Below are 20,409 nucleotides of genomic sequence, written 5' to 3'. Positions count from 1 at the left end.
TAAACAAATCACTCTGAATAGTTCAATCCGTAATTTACAATACCAATTCAACTCCTTTAGATCTACCAAAATATGTAATTGTCAAATTCGACAATTACAATGGACCACCATGGGATGCACAAAACCCAAAAAATGTTCCCATCATTCCTATTACTAGAGGCAGTTGTACACAAATTTTGCTAACAATGGCTTGGGCTATTACAATACACAAATCTCAAGGCCTCACACTAAATAAAGCAACAATTAACATAAAAAAAAAGAGAAAGACAAGGTTTGACATTTATAGCAATATCAAGGGTCAAAAGTTTGAACAACTTTCAAATTAACCCACCTTTTCCTTTTGAAAGATACTGCAAGATGGAAAATAATTCTTATACATCTGCTAGGAAAAAAGGAGGAGGACATCTACAACTACTACCATCAAACTCTCTACCCACACAAACCAATCAATAAAGGAACAGAGGTAAACACACAATCCCACCTCCATTTTTTCATTAAATATTACTCGTACTTTTAAATAAGCAATATAATCATAGATTTTACTTCAATATTACTAACTAAGTTTATAAACAAACTGTAGGAAAATAATACAGATTGAATCCTTACCTCACTATGGCTAATGGTTTGTCAACCAAGCATGTACGTCTTGATGAGTAAGTACCCGCTACTTCACAATCATAACATTTGAAGGTGTTTCACATAAATTTAATGTGCCAAATTCAACAACATCCACTTCAATATTTGTTACGTATCTTATATTATTAATTTGGTATGAATAGAATTACAAGCATAAAATAATGAATTTTACTACTCAAAAATACATACATATTAACAATTTTCCATTTTATTTGTAGGTTACTCAAAGCAGGTCAACTTATTTGCACTTGATTTAGAATACATCAAGTAACCAAACTATAGAATTTCATCCATAGTGGCTTCTATTTTGAATTTACAAATTTGACAAATTTTATTTTTTCTTTCCAAATACATATGAGAAGTTGTCGAATGTTCCAATGTTTGCCAAATGTTTTCATCAAAAATATTATTTAAAAAACATCTATTTAATGATTACAATTTCGATTAACTGTGATTACAACATCATACAAACTAATTTGTAATTCATTTTCATAGCTTGCTCAAATTATATTAAATGCTTTCATGAATCACAAACTCAACAATCTCAAATCTACAAGATCTACCATTAATATGGACTTGGTTATCTTCATATTTAAGTAATTGTCTAACAATTTTGAATTTATTTACATTACTTAACAATGACTACATGTGATTTATTTGTATATTTAACTGCTTCACACGAACCATGGACATTAACAAACTATGTGATGCTCTTTGATATTTATGTTTCGTAGATTATCTTGTTATACCATTTCCCATAGTTTGGAGAGACTCCTTATGTAGTTCACAAAACTATTTTCATGTTCCACTATTCCTTACAAAAACATATCACATCTATCGGCTTCTCATTGCACATACAAAAATGCACAACTGCTGGTTAGATTCTTAGACCAAGTATAAATGTATAATTCTTCATGTCTTTCTCTACATTTATATTTTTAACTAACCTTTTTCAAAACCTCTCTATTTCCTATCTCTTCAATCTCTCTATATTCCAGTCTACCTAGCTCTGTTGTTTTTTCTTGGGTCACTTCTTCATTCAGAGTTTAAAGTATTGCGTAAAATATTTTTCACATCTATTCGGCGCACACTAAAGTGCCATCGCTAGTTTCCAACCAAAAGACTTTACCTCTTCTGATCTTTCACTGGACTCTCCTCGTATCTGGCCTCCTGCGGCTTATTGGAAAATCTGGTAAAGAAGAAATTATGAATCCACTAACACAAGTTAAGAACTTGCAGAAAATAACTGCGAGGGAAGCTGCTGCGGGGATATCAGAGGACGCTTCGTGGCACGCCAAATACAAAGAGTCTGCTTATGTCTTTGTTGGTGGTATCTCATATGAGCTAACTGAAGGCGACCTACTTGCGGTATTCGCCCAGTAAGTTTCTTTCCACCTTGTTTTTTTCTTACATCTGAACTATATTAATTGCTACTTGGCTCCCTGGCAATAGAAAATATAATAATTGTCACCACAAACTCTTGAAAATTGGAATTTCTTGCTGCAGTGAAACTGAAAGCTCTACGAAATCAGGGTTGAAATACCGTGGAGCTGCAAATTCTTTTGAAATTAGGGTTGTTTTCTCTTATCAAACGTCACATTCTCGGAAATCAGGGTTTTCTCGTATAGAGCTGCAAATGCTTCAAAATTAGGGATTCTTTCTTCCATGAGACTACAATTTCTGTGAAACTAGGTAGCTTTGTCCCACCAAAATGCAATTTCTTTAAGTTTCAGATTTTTTTCCACGTGATATAGACAATTTCTTGGGCCACTCAACTTTCAGAGAATTTAGTGAAGCATATCTAAATGAAATGGATGTCTTTAGCAACATCCAGAATTGAGAACGCAAAAAGGACAGCATTTTGATGCTACACAATCAGAGTGTTTTTGCTTTCTCTTTTTGCAATTTTTTTCTCTGAAAATACAGCGTTGAAAAACCTCAACTTTGATATCTTATCAAAGTTTATCAACTAAATAGAGAGTTAATTCTCCGATCCTAAAAATAGCATTTACTAAAATAGTAAAAATACAAACTCCCGTAAAAGGAGTTTAGTAAAATAGAAATATCCTTCCCAGGCATGCCATATGCCCCTAAAATTTCTCCTGTATGTCTGCTTCTTTCCTGTGCCACTTTTAGAATGTTATTGTCAATAAAAATTCTGCAGCCTGTTTTTGTAACTATCTATTGAAATGATCCCCAGGGTTTACTGATCTGTTTATCCACTTTCAGAACTTTCCTTTCAAGCAATTTTTGATTCACAACAATAATATCAACTTAGCAGTTGTTTTTAATTTCTTAATGGGCAATAATGCTCTTTTGACAAAACTTAATACGTGCTTTGAAATTACAGTGATTGGTCTTACCCACAACTGATTGAATATGAGGGTATAATGCTGCACACAGGACACATTGACAGCAGCACGAAATGGGGCCTGTGAGAATCCAACACCAAGACCCAAAAACACTCTTCCCTTTATGTCCACATTAGGCTGTCTCTCTCTCTCCTAGCTTCTTAGGGCTTATTTTCCTCACCCTAAACCAAGGGACAATCACTCTCCTATCCCTCTTACTCTTGGATTCTCACCAATCATTCATAATACTCATCTTACAAACTCACCCATTCTCCCTAGGTGTTCAGCTCCACTCTTCTTGTTTCCAAGTGTCTCCCCGACCAGCTGAGCATTCAAGCCTTCTAAACTTGTTCCATCCAAGGCTTTTAGGGTTTCCTTGGTGTTCATATGCTCCCCTTCATAATCGATCTCCTTATTTTGTTCATTAGGCCTTGTAGCCTTTTTGCCCCCAATTAGGCCTCCAAATAGAGAATTTGACTAACAAGCCCATAAACTAACTAGGTATCCTGATACCCTTTTGGGAGAACTCCAAGATTCATCTGATCTGGAGCTTTCAACTTGTCCGTACATCCCTATGCAAAAAGACCCTACTTTTAAGGGTTTAAGGGTTTGCTGTAGTCAATTTTGGCTTTTAGTGCCTTGAACTGATCAAATGGACTCAACTCTCACCCACATTCAGTCCTGGGTTCCCTCACCCTATGGGCCACACAAATCATGAACTGATTGGCACAAACCAATCCACCTTCTCCATTCTTTTGCTCTTGCAAACACCAAATTACCTTGTGGGCTGAGCACACCAGGGCTCGCCTAGGGCTTGGTGGGGAAATTAGCCATCCAACTCCTACAAAGCCAAAAATGCATATTTACAACACATATACAATGCTCTACTTGATTCCAAGTGGCCATGAGATTTCAACCACTGGCCACAGTTAACTCTGTACAGACCAGCAAACAGACCAAAGCAAACTAATTTTGTAACCCTCATCAAAACGATTCAAATTACTAAATTGCTGATGTATTCAACAAGTAAACAACATAGTCTAACTATCCACACTGAGAAACCAACTAGTTCAATCCATTAAAACTCGAAAGAACAACTCTTCAACCCTACTGTGGTAAAAATGCTCAGAAATTGCTTAAGAATCCCTTATGCCTCCATACAATATGAATGCCAACCCTTGGCTTGGGTGTGGCATGACCTTATATAGGCCTCCTCCACATGTGGTAGTTGTAAAAACTACCCAACAACGACTATTGCAGAGTAGCACAAAAGTTGTCGAAGTTGTCATGATGACTTTGCGAAAATGAAAAGTTGTCATGAGAAACTTTTTCCTTTTTGCTTTCCAATCCTCCCTAGGACCCCAAATGTGTCCAGTTTGATCCCTTAGGATTGAGTAAGGACATTTTACATAATTCCATCCATTTTTGGTTCTGGTCAACCCCTTTGACCAAGTTTGTCCTCCTGAGCCCTTTTTGCTCAACTAGGTCCTAATTGAATCCAATTACCTCCAACACCTTAACAACCCTTAGCAACCCTACCTAGCCTACTTAGACACACCTCAATGGCCTAGTCTAAGTCCTTATTCTTCAATGGTTTGGCTAAGACCATTTAGAAGCCAAAATTTGAGTAGGGATAAGCTAAAAACCTAGGTGTTCCTGCACCTTGCCTGCAGGAATATTGCTGCAGATTGCAGTCCAATATGCTGGAAGTCTGCCTTAAAAAAGAAGGCTCACTGCTGCAAAAGTGGCTATTCAGCCTCCAGGTAAAGATGCACGATCTGGAATAAATTTACTCCAACAGCTTTATGTAACTCTGCCTAGCAACTTCCAGCAATGAAACAGCAACTTTGGCAGCCACCTGTAGGTCAAACTTATCCTCGGTGTTTCAGATCAGATCTGGAAATAGTATTAAAATTGATCTGTTTATAGGAAAATTTGACGAGTGAAAGCTAGGGTTTTGCATCCTAATGTTACAGGGAACTGAGGGTTTCATCTTTAGGTCGCATACTCAGGAATTCTCCCAAAACTCAAGTCAGATTTTCCATGTAATCGCCTAGTAGCAAAACAAATGTTACACCTGATTATGCAAGGTGCAAGGATCCACCATAGACTGACTAGCAGAATATCTTAATTTTTTTCCCTTACAAATTGGGTTGCCTCACGTAGGCACCATAGTCTAAAATTAAAATCAAGCTTTTAAAATAATTTATTTATTTATACTTTTATTTAATATATATTAAATAATGTAGTGTTGAAAAATGCCTTTAAATAAGTGCTGGCCAACATAGCAATGGGGGACATTATAATCCACCCTCCTCTGAATTGCTTGCCCTCAATCAATTTTAAACTGAAATGACTTCCCATGCAGTGTCCTCAAGTGGAGGATTTGTTTGTATTGCCAAATTGTGAAATAATTCTGTTTCTCAACTTTGGTTTTTTTACATGCAGAATTTCCTTTGGCTCCAAATTCAATTTTTTTTGAACATCAAGTCAGGGTAGCTCTAATGAACGAGAAAACTGCTGTTTTAGGGCCTTCTTGAGTCATGACACACAATAGATGTTATGGAGTTCTAGATCATAAGCGACCTTACTATTGTGAGGTCTTCACACCATTGTCCCATTGCGTATGGGGACCCCCTCTTTTTTGCTCTAGTAGTAGTAGTGGTCTTTGGTGGTGTTGGTAGCAATTTTCAAGTCTCCAAGTCCAAGAGGAGTTTGGGCAATTTAGGCCTGCTGGGAAGTCAAGTCTGTCTAAGATGTGAGTGAAAATTGGGCTAAGTCTGTTAGGGATACGGAGTTGAAACTAATAAGTGATTTGTGATGAAATAAAAATTCCTTGTTCTAGGCTCAATTTGACCTTAGAAAGTTGGGAAAGGTTGTGGGAGATAACAATGCTGAAGGTGTGCTGAATCTTTAAATTTGGTGGAGTCTGGAAGTTTTTGAAAGCTCCCCAAGTCTAGAATCTTTGTTATAACTTTTATGAAGTTGAAACCTATCTCAAACATCCTGACGATATTTATATAAAATATAACTTAAAGTACAAGAATTTCTTATACTTAAATGTTATATTTTGTATAGTCCTCCTCCACCCTCTAAGCTGAAGATGCTGACTTGAGGAATTGGGTTGCTTACTTGCAAATGAAAAATCCCAACACTAGGTTGTGTTAAAATTGTAACCAGAATTTTATGAGCTTAAAAGTAAACAGAACAAAAATAATTATCCATGAAAAACCCTCCTCGTAGAGGGAAACAATCCAGCCCACCAAATTTGTGCACTTTATTTCAAAAGAACAATTACAATGCTCTTATATTTTAGCGTCTTTCACACAGTCTGATCAAAAGAAGATTAGATCAGTTATTATACTTTAAGCAGAGATTTACTGCATAAGATTACAATACAAGCAACAATGTCTGCTGCTTATGATGATGCCAAGCAACCTGAACACGAAGAACAATATCTCTGAAATCATGATACAGGATAGACGCACAAAGCAATCAGTACGATTGAAGAACTCTGCACCCAAGACTGAGATCGTCTCTAATCATAAAGTACAGCTTCAATATTGTACCAAAACAATTGAGCAGAGAATAAAAAATTCTGCATTCTTAATTCTCGTTGCCTGTTTTTAACAATAAGGATGCCTCTAATAAACCTCCACAATTTCTTTCATGCCAATAGACCTTTCAAAGATAAACAAAGAAGAATGGTTACAAAATGAAGTTGAACCGATGCATCCACAGTAATCTTGAGAACCGACCATAATAACGAAGAGACTTCTAGTAGCTCCGCCAAAAATGAATGACGCCAAAACGGCTCATAATAACTGCCAGAATAAGGACATCAAAATGGCATGTATCAATAATAAATCTTCCACCAAGTAAAAGACATTAAAAATGGCACATTCCAAGTTTGCGATTGCATACATGACTAAAGATAACACAATGACATCCAGTAGCTACTGATCAATCAGCACAACCTTCAGCTTTGAATTAGCTAGTGATCAATGAATATAGATTCAACATATCATAATTCTGTAAGTAAGACAAGACCATAATCCCAACATATCATAATGTCTTAGGGTGATAGGAAGGCAACTTGGCATAGTTCGAAGGTCAATTATTGGGAGAAAACTGAAAATCAGATTGAGGGAATAGCAAACATGAGAAAACCAGACTGCAACATGAACAAATTAGATTTGATCAAGTATGAAACCCCCATTTGGAGTCAATTTGCAATCATAATTAGGTTAAATGTGTGTAAATTTGTAGAATTTATTGTCTCATCTATCGTTTGTGGAAGAATGCTTTGAGTTTGGTGACCCATTTTGTTTGTTGTTATTTCAACTTGTGAATCGGGAACTGTCAGACTCCATGGTATTCATTTTTTTTCTCTGTTTTTATTTCTCAGTGATTCCTTTAAGCTTTGTTTAAAATTGTTAAGGACTAATGAGTTCTCTTTTCTGGGTTGACATTTTTATATATATATATTTTAAAATTAAAAGCTCCATAGTAACTGCATACTATGCTATTGCTAAATTGGGCTGATAAGCTTTTCACTCTTCTGAGATTGGCTGTCCTTTGTGGAGAGAAGCCCTGTTGCAGTTTGTATCGAGTTCTAATATAATCAATTATTTTTTGATGAGTGAGTAAAGGATGTATTGTTTCTGCTATAAACTTAAGTATGTTTTGAGTCCATTTTAAACTCTAATTGGATTGGCGATTGATGGTTGTCCTGTTGGACCATTGAATTGTAAAATAACTCTTGAATAAGACCCATGTCCTCTTCCCACAGGTGTGCCATGGGGGACAGCACTGTTCTTATAGACTGGTCCCTAAATGATTTCATGACTATTATCCTATGGCTAGTGCCTTGCTATTGTTTGTAATGAATATATTGTGAATGGTCATTATCTCTGTTTGGCAACTTTTTTAACATATTTTCTTCACATTCAATGACCAGTTGTAGGAAAACTTACCATGCTCATCAAAAGATCTTACACTATAACTTCATGGTGTTTAAGCATTTGCCTTCTCACATATCCATCCTTCCTATCCTTTGGCATATACCTATAGATTTTAGTGGCATTGTTATGTTCTTGAATCATATCTTCTATTCTCTATGGAAGTTTGTGATATTCTGAAAGCAATTTTTTTATCTACAGGTGACTGAATAGCTGAGATGTAATTTTGTCAAACAGTTCTCAGACCTTCTGAGACATTCTTAATACCACTGTACGGATGTTTTACTGATTCTGAGCATTAAAATCCCAAACTACCTTGATGTATTTTGATAACAGTTTATAAAAAGAACTCAATTTCTCAACAACTGAATTAGTTATACCAGTATAATTCACTGTTTACTGAAGCAAGATTATGAAATATAATAACAGCTAACCCAACTCAAACACAATCATTCTGAGAATACGAGCTTGGCAACATTAAGTATCTCATTCATAACCAAACATAAATAAGTCCATACGAGTGCTATGAACAACAGTTAGCAAATTTAACCAACCACGTTGCAATATGTAAAAACAGAATGGTGGCTGGGAACAGACCCGTGTAGTTGCAGATGTATCTCCGGGTGCCTGTGTTGGTTCACAGATTTTGGTCTGTTAAGGTGCCCGACTTCCATCCAAAATGCCGACTGTGCTCATGTCCATTTGAGCTGTGGGAAATGGAAGATGCAGCTGGGCCCAAGTGTGGTGGTTTTTGCTTGCCGACACTACCCCGACTGCCAGCGGTTATTACCAGGCCTCTGTTCCAACACCCAACTGGTGCCACCCCGTCAGACCACCCCCTTCATGCAGACTGCACTTCCAGTTGGATTTCCGGCTGTGGCTAAACTCTATGCTTCACCTTTGAGGATGTTACGTGTCTCACTGCCAACATATATTCCCTGCGTAGTATGCTTGTAGGTATTATTTCCTTGGGAGCTCTGCCTACATAAAAAGGGGTATACAGACTAAGATAGTTTATAGACTTTCAGAACGTAGTTCTCAGTCTCTCTCTGTTGGTGTTCTCCTATTCTGTTCACCTGTACAGCAAACTTGGCATTTTTCTTTACCGTAGACCAACTCAAACATTGACTTCATAAATAAACAAATGCACTTACTCCAGGTTGCCGATTTCTGCCCAATACCAATGCAATACTGAATGAAGGAAGATTGGGATGACGTCCAACCCCCTTAAAATCACCAGACTTGAGGGGTTTCGTCCTCACAGTCTCAAACCAGTCACATTAAAGCAACCAGAACTCGCAATATTTCTATTCATAAATTCTTATGTGTCTAATCCCAAAACAAGCATCTCCTTTTATAACTTCGAAGTGAGGGAAAACACAAGGAGCAAGGAATGTGGGATAAAAATATCATTTTCATCCTGTAGTCACTTAAAGCCACTTTATAAAGTAAATAACTTTGTAACATAAAATGAGACTTAATTCCACACACTTTAATAAAGTTCTGAAGTGAATAAAATTAAACTCCCATTGTGACTGGGAGGCATCCTGTTAGTTAATGTTGTTAATCTATGCCGATGTGGAGATAGATTAAACTAGCGCCCAAAACACTAGCGCTGAGAAGGGGACATGAGAAAGTTCTTAATATGATGCCTTATGACTTTTATATGCTTAGTGTTTAGAGGCTACGTTTGTGATGGTCGAGCTTTCAATTATGATTGTGCTTGACAATGATGACTGATCTATTCGCTGTGTTTCATGTTGCTTGGTGCTGTCGAAGATATTTAATATTGTCATGTTTGACAACCTCCTATATTGTCTTTACTAGTGTCTTGCCACTGTCATTTATGGTGAGTCTCAGGTTTATCATAGTTATTCATTTGTACCATCATAAGGTTGCTACTGCATTTTTTAAACCATCGACTATTCCTTGATATTCATAGGGTCTGTGAGGTGTATTCATATCTCAATTATTTTTATGGTTATTCACAAGGCAACACATCATATACTTCTCTGCATACCCAACCACTGTCCTAACAGGTCTGCAAACAACACTTTATTCTCTTTTCATTGCTTCATATACTACCTATCAGACTTGGAGATCATTATCCTTTTCAACAGGGATTATTGCTACCATATCATGAATCAGTTCCCTTGGTTTTCATTTACATATTATCATTTTAAAACATAATACCTTCATTTATTGGCCTATACAGATCTGTGGAGTATTCTTTGAAGAAGACATTGCAAATTTGAAACCTTGAATTTGATCTTTCAAGAGGGTTTTTGTCCTCCAGAGGCCGAGATGAACCAAGTTTAAACTCCAGAACCACAAGGGTTTCAATCTAAAAGATAGAATAATCTGCACAATAGCAAATGAGCTCTCAATTCCCTTTTAATAAGCCTTTTCAAGAACTTTCTGGAAAACTCCTTTATAAAATCACCTTTTCACTGTCATAAGCCTTATAACCCCAATAACTTCGAAAAGTGATTTATTTTATTTTCAAATTATTTTTGGTACTTAAATTCACTGTGTAGGGTGTTAACATTAAAAACTTTGCCCGCTCTTTCTAGCAAGCTATAATATTGATGTGCTCAATAAGTTTTTTTAATTAAAACGAGGTTAGTTACATATAACACAATATTACACTCAATTAACAACGATTTTCAACTTCGAAAAGTGATTTATTTTATTTTCAAATTATTTTTGGTACTTAAATTCACTGTGTAGGGTGTTAACATTAAAAACTTTGCCCGCTCTTTCTAGCAAGCTATAATATTGATGTGCTCAATAAGTTTTTTTAATTAATACGAGGTTAGTTACATATAACACAATATTACACTCAATTAACAACGATTTTCAAAATGTATCAGATTAAACTTGACCGCGCAAGAGATGTCAGTGATGGATGATGATGATTGGACCCAATTGGTGACATACTTAAAATGATGCTCCCTCAAAGTAGCTCGGAGACCACACTGAAAGATATAAATAATATTTCAAAGCTTCATATAATTCCTCTAGACCATTTGAGATTACATGTAACACAAAACTATCCCTCTAATCAAACTGACACACACCCAGAAGGTTAGTGCCAACCGCACTATAAGAGAACTCGAAAATTGGGACATTCAACTTGTCAGCTACACCTTCAAGATGCAAGGTATGAACTTGATGACTTCTTCTTCAAACATGGGGCTCAAAGATAAGTATGTCTCTAATTTCTGTGCTGTAGGGGAACAACTTCTTGATCCATCAAAAATAAGTTTTGTAATGTTTTTCAAACACTGTTGTATGCCTCTATGGGGTTGCTCTTCTCTTCATATTATAGTTCAATGGAATTTCATTATGTGGGGATGAGTCCCAAAGGCGAGGGGAGAAATGGCATAAATTTGGGGATGGTGAGGGGACAAAGTGTTGATCTTCTATAGCTTTTTTGTTGACACGGAGTAAGAAACCAACTTGTCATGGTTGGCCAAATCCTAAGTCTGGTAACACTGTTTAGAAGAATTGCAGTATTGTTAACAGCAGATCAAATGCAATGTAATGCTCATCATCCAGTTTGGAACAGACATTCTGGACTAAATATTGGACTTATCTTTGTATGTCCTATTTCTGCGCCATCCTTTCCCAAAATTATTTTCTACTATTAAATTCCATTTTCGCTGTTTCTGAAATATCACCGGTCTAAATTAAAATTATAAAACTAAAATACATATATATAGGTAAGACATAGCTTTAAAATGCTGAGCTAATTAACAACCTATACCTAAAATGCTCAGCTAATGAACCACTGTCACAAATTTACTCTCTAGAATTAAAATATCAATTCACATAGACAGGAGAGACATAGCCTCAAAAATACTTAATTAGCAACACATTATCTAAATGAGCAAATGATTTTTATGGGCTTTGTCAAGTTTTAATTTTGCTAAATTTATTTTCTTTTTGTTTCCTAGTGTCCCACAAATGTGGCTGCATGGCCATTGATCTGCAAGCCCTTATTATTAAGGGTTTTTTACTTATATGGATCTCAAACTCTTTATAACTAGGGTTTATGCTTCATCTGTCTGCTAACTCTTTAAAATTATGGTTTCTTCTTCTGTGGGAACTCACAAGTTTTTGTCCTTGAGAACCTTTTTGTTTGGAAAACGTCGGATGAAGTTATGTGCCATCACATTCCTTAAATCTTTTGAGTATGGATCATCTAGAATACACCCCATATTTGTCTTGCCAAGATTACAACCCATCTTTGGTTTCTCTGGAACTCATACTGTGTGTTGGTTATCAAAATCATTGGTTAGAAACCTACGAGTCTTGCCTGCTCGATGCTGGGTATCTAACTGATTTTGGCCAATGTAACAGGAATAAAACCTCTGCGCTTTAAGTTCCGTTGGACCAGGGCCTATTTACCCAATTCAAAACTCGGATGCAAGATGTATCATAGCGGATTGCAAAACAAATTCCTTCAACTGGCAAGTGTTAAAGAAAACTTCTATATTTGTGATTAATAACTTCAAATTTGGGCTGCTTATTAAAGTTGTATTTTGCTGAAATAAGAAATAAAATGAATTACAAAGTGAAATTAAACTCTCAAAGAAGAAAAAATGAAAATAAAATAAAAATAAACAAAATGAGAAAATGCCAGCGTTGGATTCAAAATTTAAAAGCACGGTTGTGACCAGTGTCAGATTCTAGTTGGGTAATAGAGTCAACATACATTTCTTACATACAACTTTACAGTATTAATATTATAATATTTGCTAAAATTTCAATTAATTTGATGCCACAAATTGTTATGTTTCAGCGTATTCAAATTAGTCTGTTATGTTTTAACCATTATATGGACACAATAGATACAAATAATAGTAAAGAAATGATTTCCTGTATTATTTGCATTAATCGAATTTGAACGGCCTTAAACAATTTAATGCTCTTATCAAATTAATAAATTATAGACAAATAAATAAACAAACCATAAAGGACGAGAATATATACAATTCAACTCTATGACAAATAAAATCTCTTACTGGTTTGGTTGTAGAACAGACTGTACCAAAGACATTCAGCCTTCTGATGTTCAATTCAATACAAATCAATCCTCACAGTATCCAGATTTGAAGCTCAAAAATCTCTGTCTCCTTGGCTTTGTTCAAATTCTCAATTTTTCCTTTAGAGAGATATAGAATATTCAATGATGCCAACAAAAGTTTTTTTACAATACAAGCCTCTGTATATATTTTAAACTGTATCCCGATCATAGATAATAACTGTCTCTTTTAAAAGCAATGATAAAAATGATGTCCCCTTTTTACTTTACTTTACATATATTTATATACGTTTGAAAGGCATCAGTTGTTTTTTCAAACATGTCTCTTCATAACCAAAAAAACTAACCAAGGTTTAAAATATAATATTGATTATAGTTATATCAAGGCATACTTGGTAGCTTAATTATTTCTTGCGCACTATATCATTCATCATTCATTAACGGTAATCCACGACTCTGTATTCCACCAGTTCATGGAATTTGCGTTCAAACTTCCCAAGTGGCTGCAACATCCGTAGCGCGATTTTCCTTTCATCCATGCTGAATATTGCTCCAACGCTTGTCTCAGCCGTTGATATTTACATTGCGTTCTGAATTGCTTGACATTATATGGGCATTTTCACCATTATCTGCACAGATGGCATATACATTCTGCTCATGACTCAAAACCCTTCGCATGTGACCAGAACTATGACGTTCCTTATACACAAGGAAGCCTTCATCGTGTTTTAAAGGGTTGCGATCAAACTGAAGCTGCTGGCAATTTGTTCCAGTCGCAATCTTCAAACCTGAAAATTTCATCGCAGGAAAAGGATGAATGGTGGAGACGCTTCCATGAAAACCTGCTGTTGCCCATAATACGCAGCGCACAGACCTGCAATCAAACAACACATATCGTGAGACACCAATTACAAATAATAAGTCCTTCCTAAGCGATCTGGGCACCAAAGACTCCGCTGTGCAGTGGCATCTACATTTCATCACTTAAACTTGAAAAGGTTTGACGAGAATCCAGTTACAAATCAATGTCAGAAACTGTGATCATTCAGTATTCTGGAAATGTGAACAAGAGTGCCATTTTGCTTCTGCTTTATATTGTTCATACGCCTATGCAGATTACTTTCATGCTTTGAGTCTTTATTATGCAGTAAATCATGGTTTCTTCTTCAGTCCAAAAGTATCCTTAGGGGCATTCATCTGATTTGCGTTACATTTACTTTTTGGCATTGCGCGATGAATCTGCTCATTCAGCCCACTCAATCCTGTACTTTTTGCTTTGCATTCCTTCATGCCTTTGGTCGAACAATATAGAATCCCATGTATCAACTACATCTCAGCATTTTGAATCCCTTGAATCTGGGTTTCTCCTTTTGCTTCTTTGTTCAGTCAGGAACAGTCAGAACTCAATGGGTCCACCTTACATAACACAGGATCTGATAGTAACAGGGTGGCAGAGAATCAAATAGTCAGGGCACCCGTAACAGCAGAACAACAAACTAGTTTGAAAGAAGCTACGAAACACGACATCTCTGGCAATAGTGGCTTGGTCCTGACATACGGAGATAGTTTAATGCACAGTAGCATCATCAAGTGGAATCAAGGGAGCTTCCTCATTATTCCAGAACCCTCAGCCGGACACACGAGTTCATTCAATCTTGGAGGGACAAATGGTAATTTACCCACAAACACTTTGAGCTTATCACAAGCCAACGGACCACTCACAGGAGGCAACTACATCTATGTGAATGCCAAACAATATAAAAGAATAATTAGGCGGAGAAAGATACGAAAGTTTAAAAATGCAAAAAGAGGGAAGTTAGCAGCTTTACTTCCGAAATCGATTCCACAAACCCCAGACAGCACAAGGGAGGGAGAACAAAGTCTGAGGCCGACTGAAATCTCTAAAACAATTAAGCAGTTTGATAATATCAGAGATATTAACGGTAAAGGGAAGCCAGATAATTCTCAGGTGATAGACATGGTGGAGGATGGGCTACCGAATAATTACAGCCCCACAAGGACACCTATGACGTGGTATCCAGACATTTTTGTGAATGATTTAGTAGCTATGAAGGAAAGGGTGTGGGCACTTGAGGAGAGGAACCAAATAGAAAGTATCACAATGAAAAGAGTTACTGAAGATAACTGGAAGCTGGCAACGGAGGTCAAGTCACTTAGAGAACAAATTCAAAAATTGCAATTTAATATGGAAAAAGGAGAGTATGAATTAATATTGTTGAAGAAAGAAGTAGGGGAAAAGAGGACAGCAGCAAGTACTATGGGAGAAGGAGAGGCTACAGAAGCAGACAAAAACTCGCAAATGAAAAATATACAAGATGCCATGGCCAATATGGAAATAAAAGAGAATCAACTTAGAGAACAGATTGAAGAAGTTAGATCATGGGCCAACATAGTAAAGGGGCTAGCAAACACTCCTATTGACAACATAGAAAAACAAGTTCGGAGACAGATTAGAGAGGAAAAAGAAAGAAATGAGAAAGCAACAAATATCGTTGTCAAAGGGCTACGAGACTATGGAGAACAGGAGAAAACAACGGATTTAGTTAAAGACTTCTTTAAAGACCAATTAGATTGGCATGGAACAACCATACAAGCTCAAAGAATCGGAAAATGGATTAGAGGAGGCAAAGATAGACATGTTAGAGTGACAATGAAGAATATAGGAGATAAAAATAACATTTTCAGCAAGAGGAAGTTTCTTAGAGGCACACGCATATATCTTGATGATGATCTCACCGTAACTCAACAAGAAGAAAGGAGGAAGGAATGGGAAAAAGTGAAAACAGCAAGAGGAAAAGGCAAGTGGGCGTGGTTACAAGATGGCAAAGCCCAAATCAGCGACAAAATCACACGCAATAAATAGGAACTCGGGCCCACCCAAGAACATTTAACTATAGTTAGCTGGAACTGTAGAGGTTATCCTTGGAGAAGAGGACCTGGGTTAGGGCCGATAGCTAAAGATAATGACATCATTATGCTTACCGAGACTCATGAGCATGATGGATGTAGAGTTCCAGATTTTGAAGGATATAAGAAGGTATCACTGTGGAATGAAAAGATAGATAATGGTAAGGGGCATGGAGGCATCACCGTTCTAATAAAAGAAACTTGGAGCAGATTTGTAAACTTAGAGAAAGAAGATGTAAACAAGCAGTATATTTGGATAAAAATAATAGAGAATCAGATTTCTACAAGGGTGGCTATATGTTACTTCGCTCCAAAAGGCTCAAAAATATATAAAAAACATAGGTTGGATCGAGAAGATCCGTTTGTTGCGCTAAAAAAAGACATAACAGCCTTTAGCTCTTTAGGGGAAATAATGTTAATAGGGGATTTCAATGCTAGAACAGCAAACAACCAAACTCTCAATCTTAAGGAGAGTTACAATGAAAGCAGAGATCCAGTTTGGCTCGAAGAAGAAGGGACACAAAAATGGGAAAGATCTTCATAGGATAGCATGGGAAAGATTAATCATTTTGGTGCTGAATTACTAGGCTTATGCTGCCTATACAACATGGTTATATGCAATGGTATGGAAAAGTGGCCTAAATCAGGAGGCATCACATGCAAAAGACACAATGGACAAAGTGTTGTTGATTATGTTATATGCTCGCAAGACTATGTCGCAAAGATAATTAACTTTGACATAGAAGATTGCCCCATGGAGTTAAAATCTGATCATAACCCCATCTTGATAAGGGTGACTACTCACTTCAAAGATCAACATATTGTCCCAAAACTTTTACAGAAGAGGAAGATGATTCCGACTGGCAAAGTTTTAATGACACAAGAAAACCATGATACTTTTCAAGACTCTCTTTTGCGGCTGTCTAGGGTTCCAGGAAACCATCTAGAGTCTGAAAAACAACATTTCATGGACAAGGATAATCTTGTTCTTACTATCATTAAAGCATTGGAGGAGTGTAAAAGATCTAGGGCCACAAAAGAAGCCAAGAACACTTTTCCGGCCAATCCTTGGTTTGATGAGGAGTGCAAAATGGCAAAAAGGAATTGGAAAAAGAACATGAACAAAGAAAGTAGAAAAGAGTATAATCAACTGATTAAAAAGAAGAAAGAAGAGTATGTGAACAAGAGAAGAATAGAGTTGATTAATCTTGGTAAAAACAACCCCAGGAAATTTTGGAAAGAGCTTCAGCAGAGAAAAACTCAGATAGTGAATAACATAACAGGAACCAAATGGCTGGAATATGCCAAGACTCTCTACGAATGTGATCTAAGAGAGCATAGTATCATGGAAACAGAGACTACAGGGGAGTTATTCAGTGAAAATGATATTATTCAAGGCATCAGAAGGTTAGCTGTTGGTAAAGCGCAAGATATAGATGGGCTACAAGCGGAATACTTAAAATGGGGTGCTGAAATCCTCACACCACACATCACTAAGATTTTCAACAGTGTCAATAGAGAGGGTTTCCCTGTAAAATCGACTACAAGTGTGGTGATCCCACTCCACAAAAGTGGAGATATAAACAATCCTTCTAATTACCGAACCATCATGATCAATCCACTATTTGGCAAGTTATTTGGTAGTTTGGTAGAACAAAAAATCAGCAACTGGGCTGAAACAGAAGGCAAACGTGCAAAAGGGCAAGCAGGCTTTAGACCAAAACACTCTACTATAGATCACGGCATCACTCTCAGGCATTTGATAGAGAAAGTTTGGGACACTCCGGGGAACGAGGCTTTTTGTTGTTTCGTGGACTTTAAAAAAGCTTTCGACACAGTGCCACATAATAAACTATGGGATAGAATGGTAGAGCTGGATGTCCCTAAAGAACTTACGTCAACGGTTTACAGATTATATGAGCAGGTCAAAGCTAAAATCAGAACGATAGAAGGGTTATCAGAAGATTTTGATAGCAACATCGGGGTTAAGCAAGGGTGTCCGCTTTCTTCCACACTATTCGGGCTTTATATTGACAAGTTAGAAGAGTGGATAAACAAGACCAATGGTGAGGGGGTGCAGCTGGCCCACTTCGTGATAAGATTGCTCTTATATGCAGATGATCTCATAATTCTTGCTAGAACAGCTAAAGGTTTGAAAGAGCACTTGAAAGCACTAGAATTTTTTTGCCATGATGTAGGAATGCAAGTTAACACTAGCAAAACCAAAATTATGATCTTCTCACTAAAGAAGAATAGGGGCATACAAGACAAGTTTCTGTTTGAAAATAGCCCCCTTGAGATTGTGGAAGAGTACAAATACTTGGGCATCGATTTTCATAACAAACTCAACTGGGATACTTGTAGATCGAAAAGAATCCAAGGGGGCTGGAAGGCGTTATACTCTTTACAAAACAAGTGCAGGAACGCAGAATTATGGGATTGGACGACCATGAAAACTCTGTTTGGTTTGCTGGTCACTCCGGTTATTCTATACAGATGTGAAGTGTGGGGCGGTAGTATGTCCAAACAGAAATGGCGGCAAGTAGAAAGAATTCAAAAACACTTTATCACATGCAATCTTAAAGTCAAGACCACAGTTCCGTATGAAATCCTTTTGGCGGAGGTGGGTTCCTTTCCATTAGAAGCCGTCGCATTGACCCGAATGCTAAGCTATTTAAAGAAAACCCAAGGTCTAGAAACACATCGTTGGCCCAAGTTGGTAATAGAGGAAAAACTTGTGAGGCGGAAAAGCACATGGATGAAACAAAATGACAAATGGATGCAAAAATGGGATATCAACATCCAAGCTTGCCCGGATAACATTAAAGAAATAAAAAAGTTTGTCAATGAAAAATTTCGCAATATTCTGTGGACAAGACACATAGGGAGGAAAAAATCTTATTACATTAAAGAATTTAATCCCACTTCTAGTCATGATGAAAAGGCCTATATAAGGGCACCTATTAACTGGAAAGCAAAAATGTTGATGGCACAAATTAGAACTAGTTCACATCAGCTGCGATGTGAAACTGGTAGATGGCAAGTTCCAAAGGAAGAGTGGGCAGACAGAACATGTTTATTTTGCAATATGGGAACAGTGGAGACAGAGCAACACTTTGTCATGGAATGCTTGGCTTACAACGACATCAGATCTGATTATACAAAAATTTTGCAGAACAAGGACTTCAACTATTTATTTGAGGAAGATCAAGTGAAGAGAACAGCGGAGTTGATTATCAAAATTCAGAGAAGAAGAGACAAGTTAACCAAAACTTTGCAACTGACTAGTTTGGCTCCTGACTCGGGAGGGCGATTGCATGGGTCCCATAGACTACTTTAGTCTCGTGGACGTCATTAAAATCTATCATATCATATCATTTGTTTATAATCATGGAGAACGAACACTTCAGTGATGGCTATAAACTTTACCATAATGAACAAATTTCCATGAAACATAAATAAGAGTAACATCAGATGCATGGGTGTAGAAACTAAATGAATGAAGATCTGGATTGCTGGAACATGATTCAAAAAGGTTCATGCTCTCTAGTGACTTCCCTCTTCAGGTCTTCAAGAAGCCCTCGCAATGTTTTATCTATTCCCCTTTTAGAACAACTGGGTTAGCTTCTGAACGGACATAAAGAAGCCCAAGGCTGATAATTTCTCTTGCTTGGACAATCTATGATTCCATCTTTTAAAACTGAAGATTATGAGACAGAATGTGACAGAATTTCAGCAAGTGCTGTGGCAGAGAAAAAACTACAGGATCATTTGGCCCCGGTATTATGTCAACCGGTATAGTCACTGCAACCTGTGTCAAAGCCAGGTCCAGTTCCTTGATTGATTCCCATTTCTTTTTCTTTTACAGTGGTTTGTTTCTTACTCTACAACTCTCTCAACATATAAAAGACATCTGAACATCTTCAAATTGCTGAATGGGATGTTTTCTTAAATGCTGAATCTGTTTAACTGAATTTCCAACTTGATTATCATGTACCCAATTGAAACCTGAATTGTGATATTTCCATCCTTTCCACATCAATTTTGTGAAGTCTAAACAAAATTGCAAGATCACATATGAAGAGACCAAGATGTGTTAGCTAAACGATACTGAGTATGGAAAATGCTAATTATCTTTTATAGTTGAACAGCTCATCCATATGTAGCTTGGTATCCTGACAATGCCTTTAAGATTTAAAATGTTTTCTCCAAGTCATAATGTGTATGTTACATTGAGAAGCACTTCAATGCCAAAAACTGATACCCTTATGGCTTGGATGTTGATCCAGTATTTTATCACTCTCTCCAGTGGAAGGAAAGATGCAGATGAACTTGATGATTTGCTTCCAGCATTTAATGCAATGGTCTGTTCCTGACAATCAATTACTGATGACCCACTAGAACCTCCTTTTGTCCCAGAAGCTGCCTGCATGTAAAATGTGTTGAAATCATTAAATCCATTCTTCTTATAGTGAAGGGCATC

At 36.8% G+C, this 20,409-nt stretch overlaps 1 protein-coding gene across 1 annotated transcript in view; it reads left to right on the top strand.

The window, feature by feature from the left end:
- Positions 1-1,562: 1,562 nt before the first annotated feature.
- LOC149545561 (RNA recognition motif (RRM)-containing protein) overlaps positions 1,563-20,409 on the top strand; it is a 64,306-nt gene continuing 45,459 nt past the window's right edge. The window contains exon 1 of the mRNA XM_089790715.1: positions 1,563-2,015. Coding sequence (XP_089646841.1) covers positions 1,843-2,015 — 173 coding nt within the window. The 5' untranslated portion in view covers positions 1,563-1,842. The remainder of the gene's footprint in view (positions 2,016-20,409) is intronic.

This window comes from Cupressus sempervirens, chromosome 7 (assembly GCF_028749045.1).
Source record: "Cupressus sempervirens isolate cs-2001-9-10 chromosome 7, ASM2874904v1, whole genome shotgun sequence".
Classification (NCBI taxonomy): Eukaryota; Viridiplantae; Streptophyta; class Pinopsida; order Cupressales; family Cupressaceae; genus Cupressus; species Cupressus sempervirens.
Note: the sequence above shows the minus strand (reverse complement) of the source record. Positions and strands in the feature narration are given on the sequence as shown.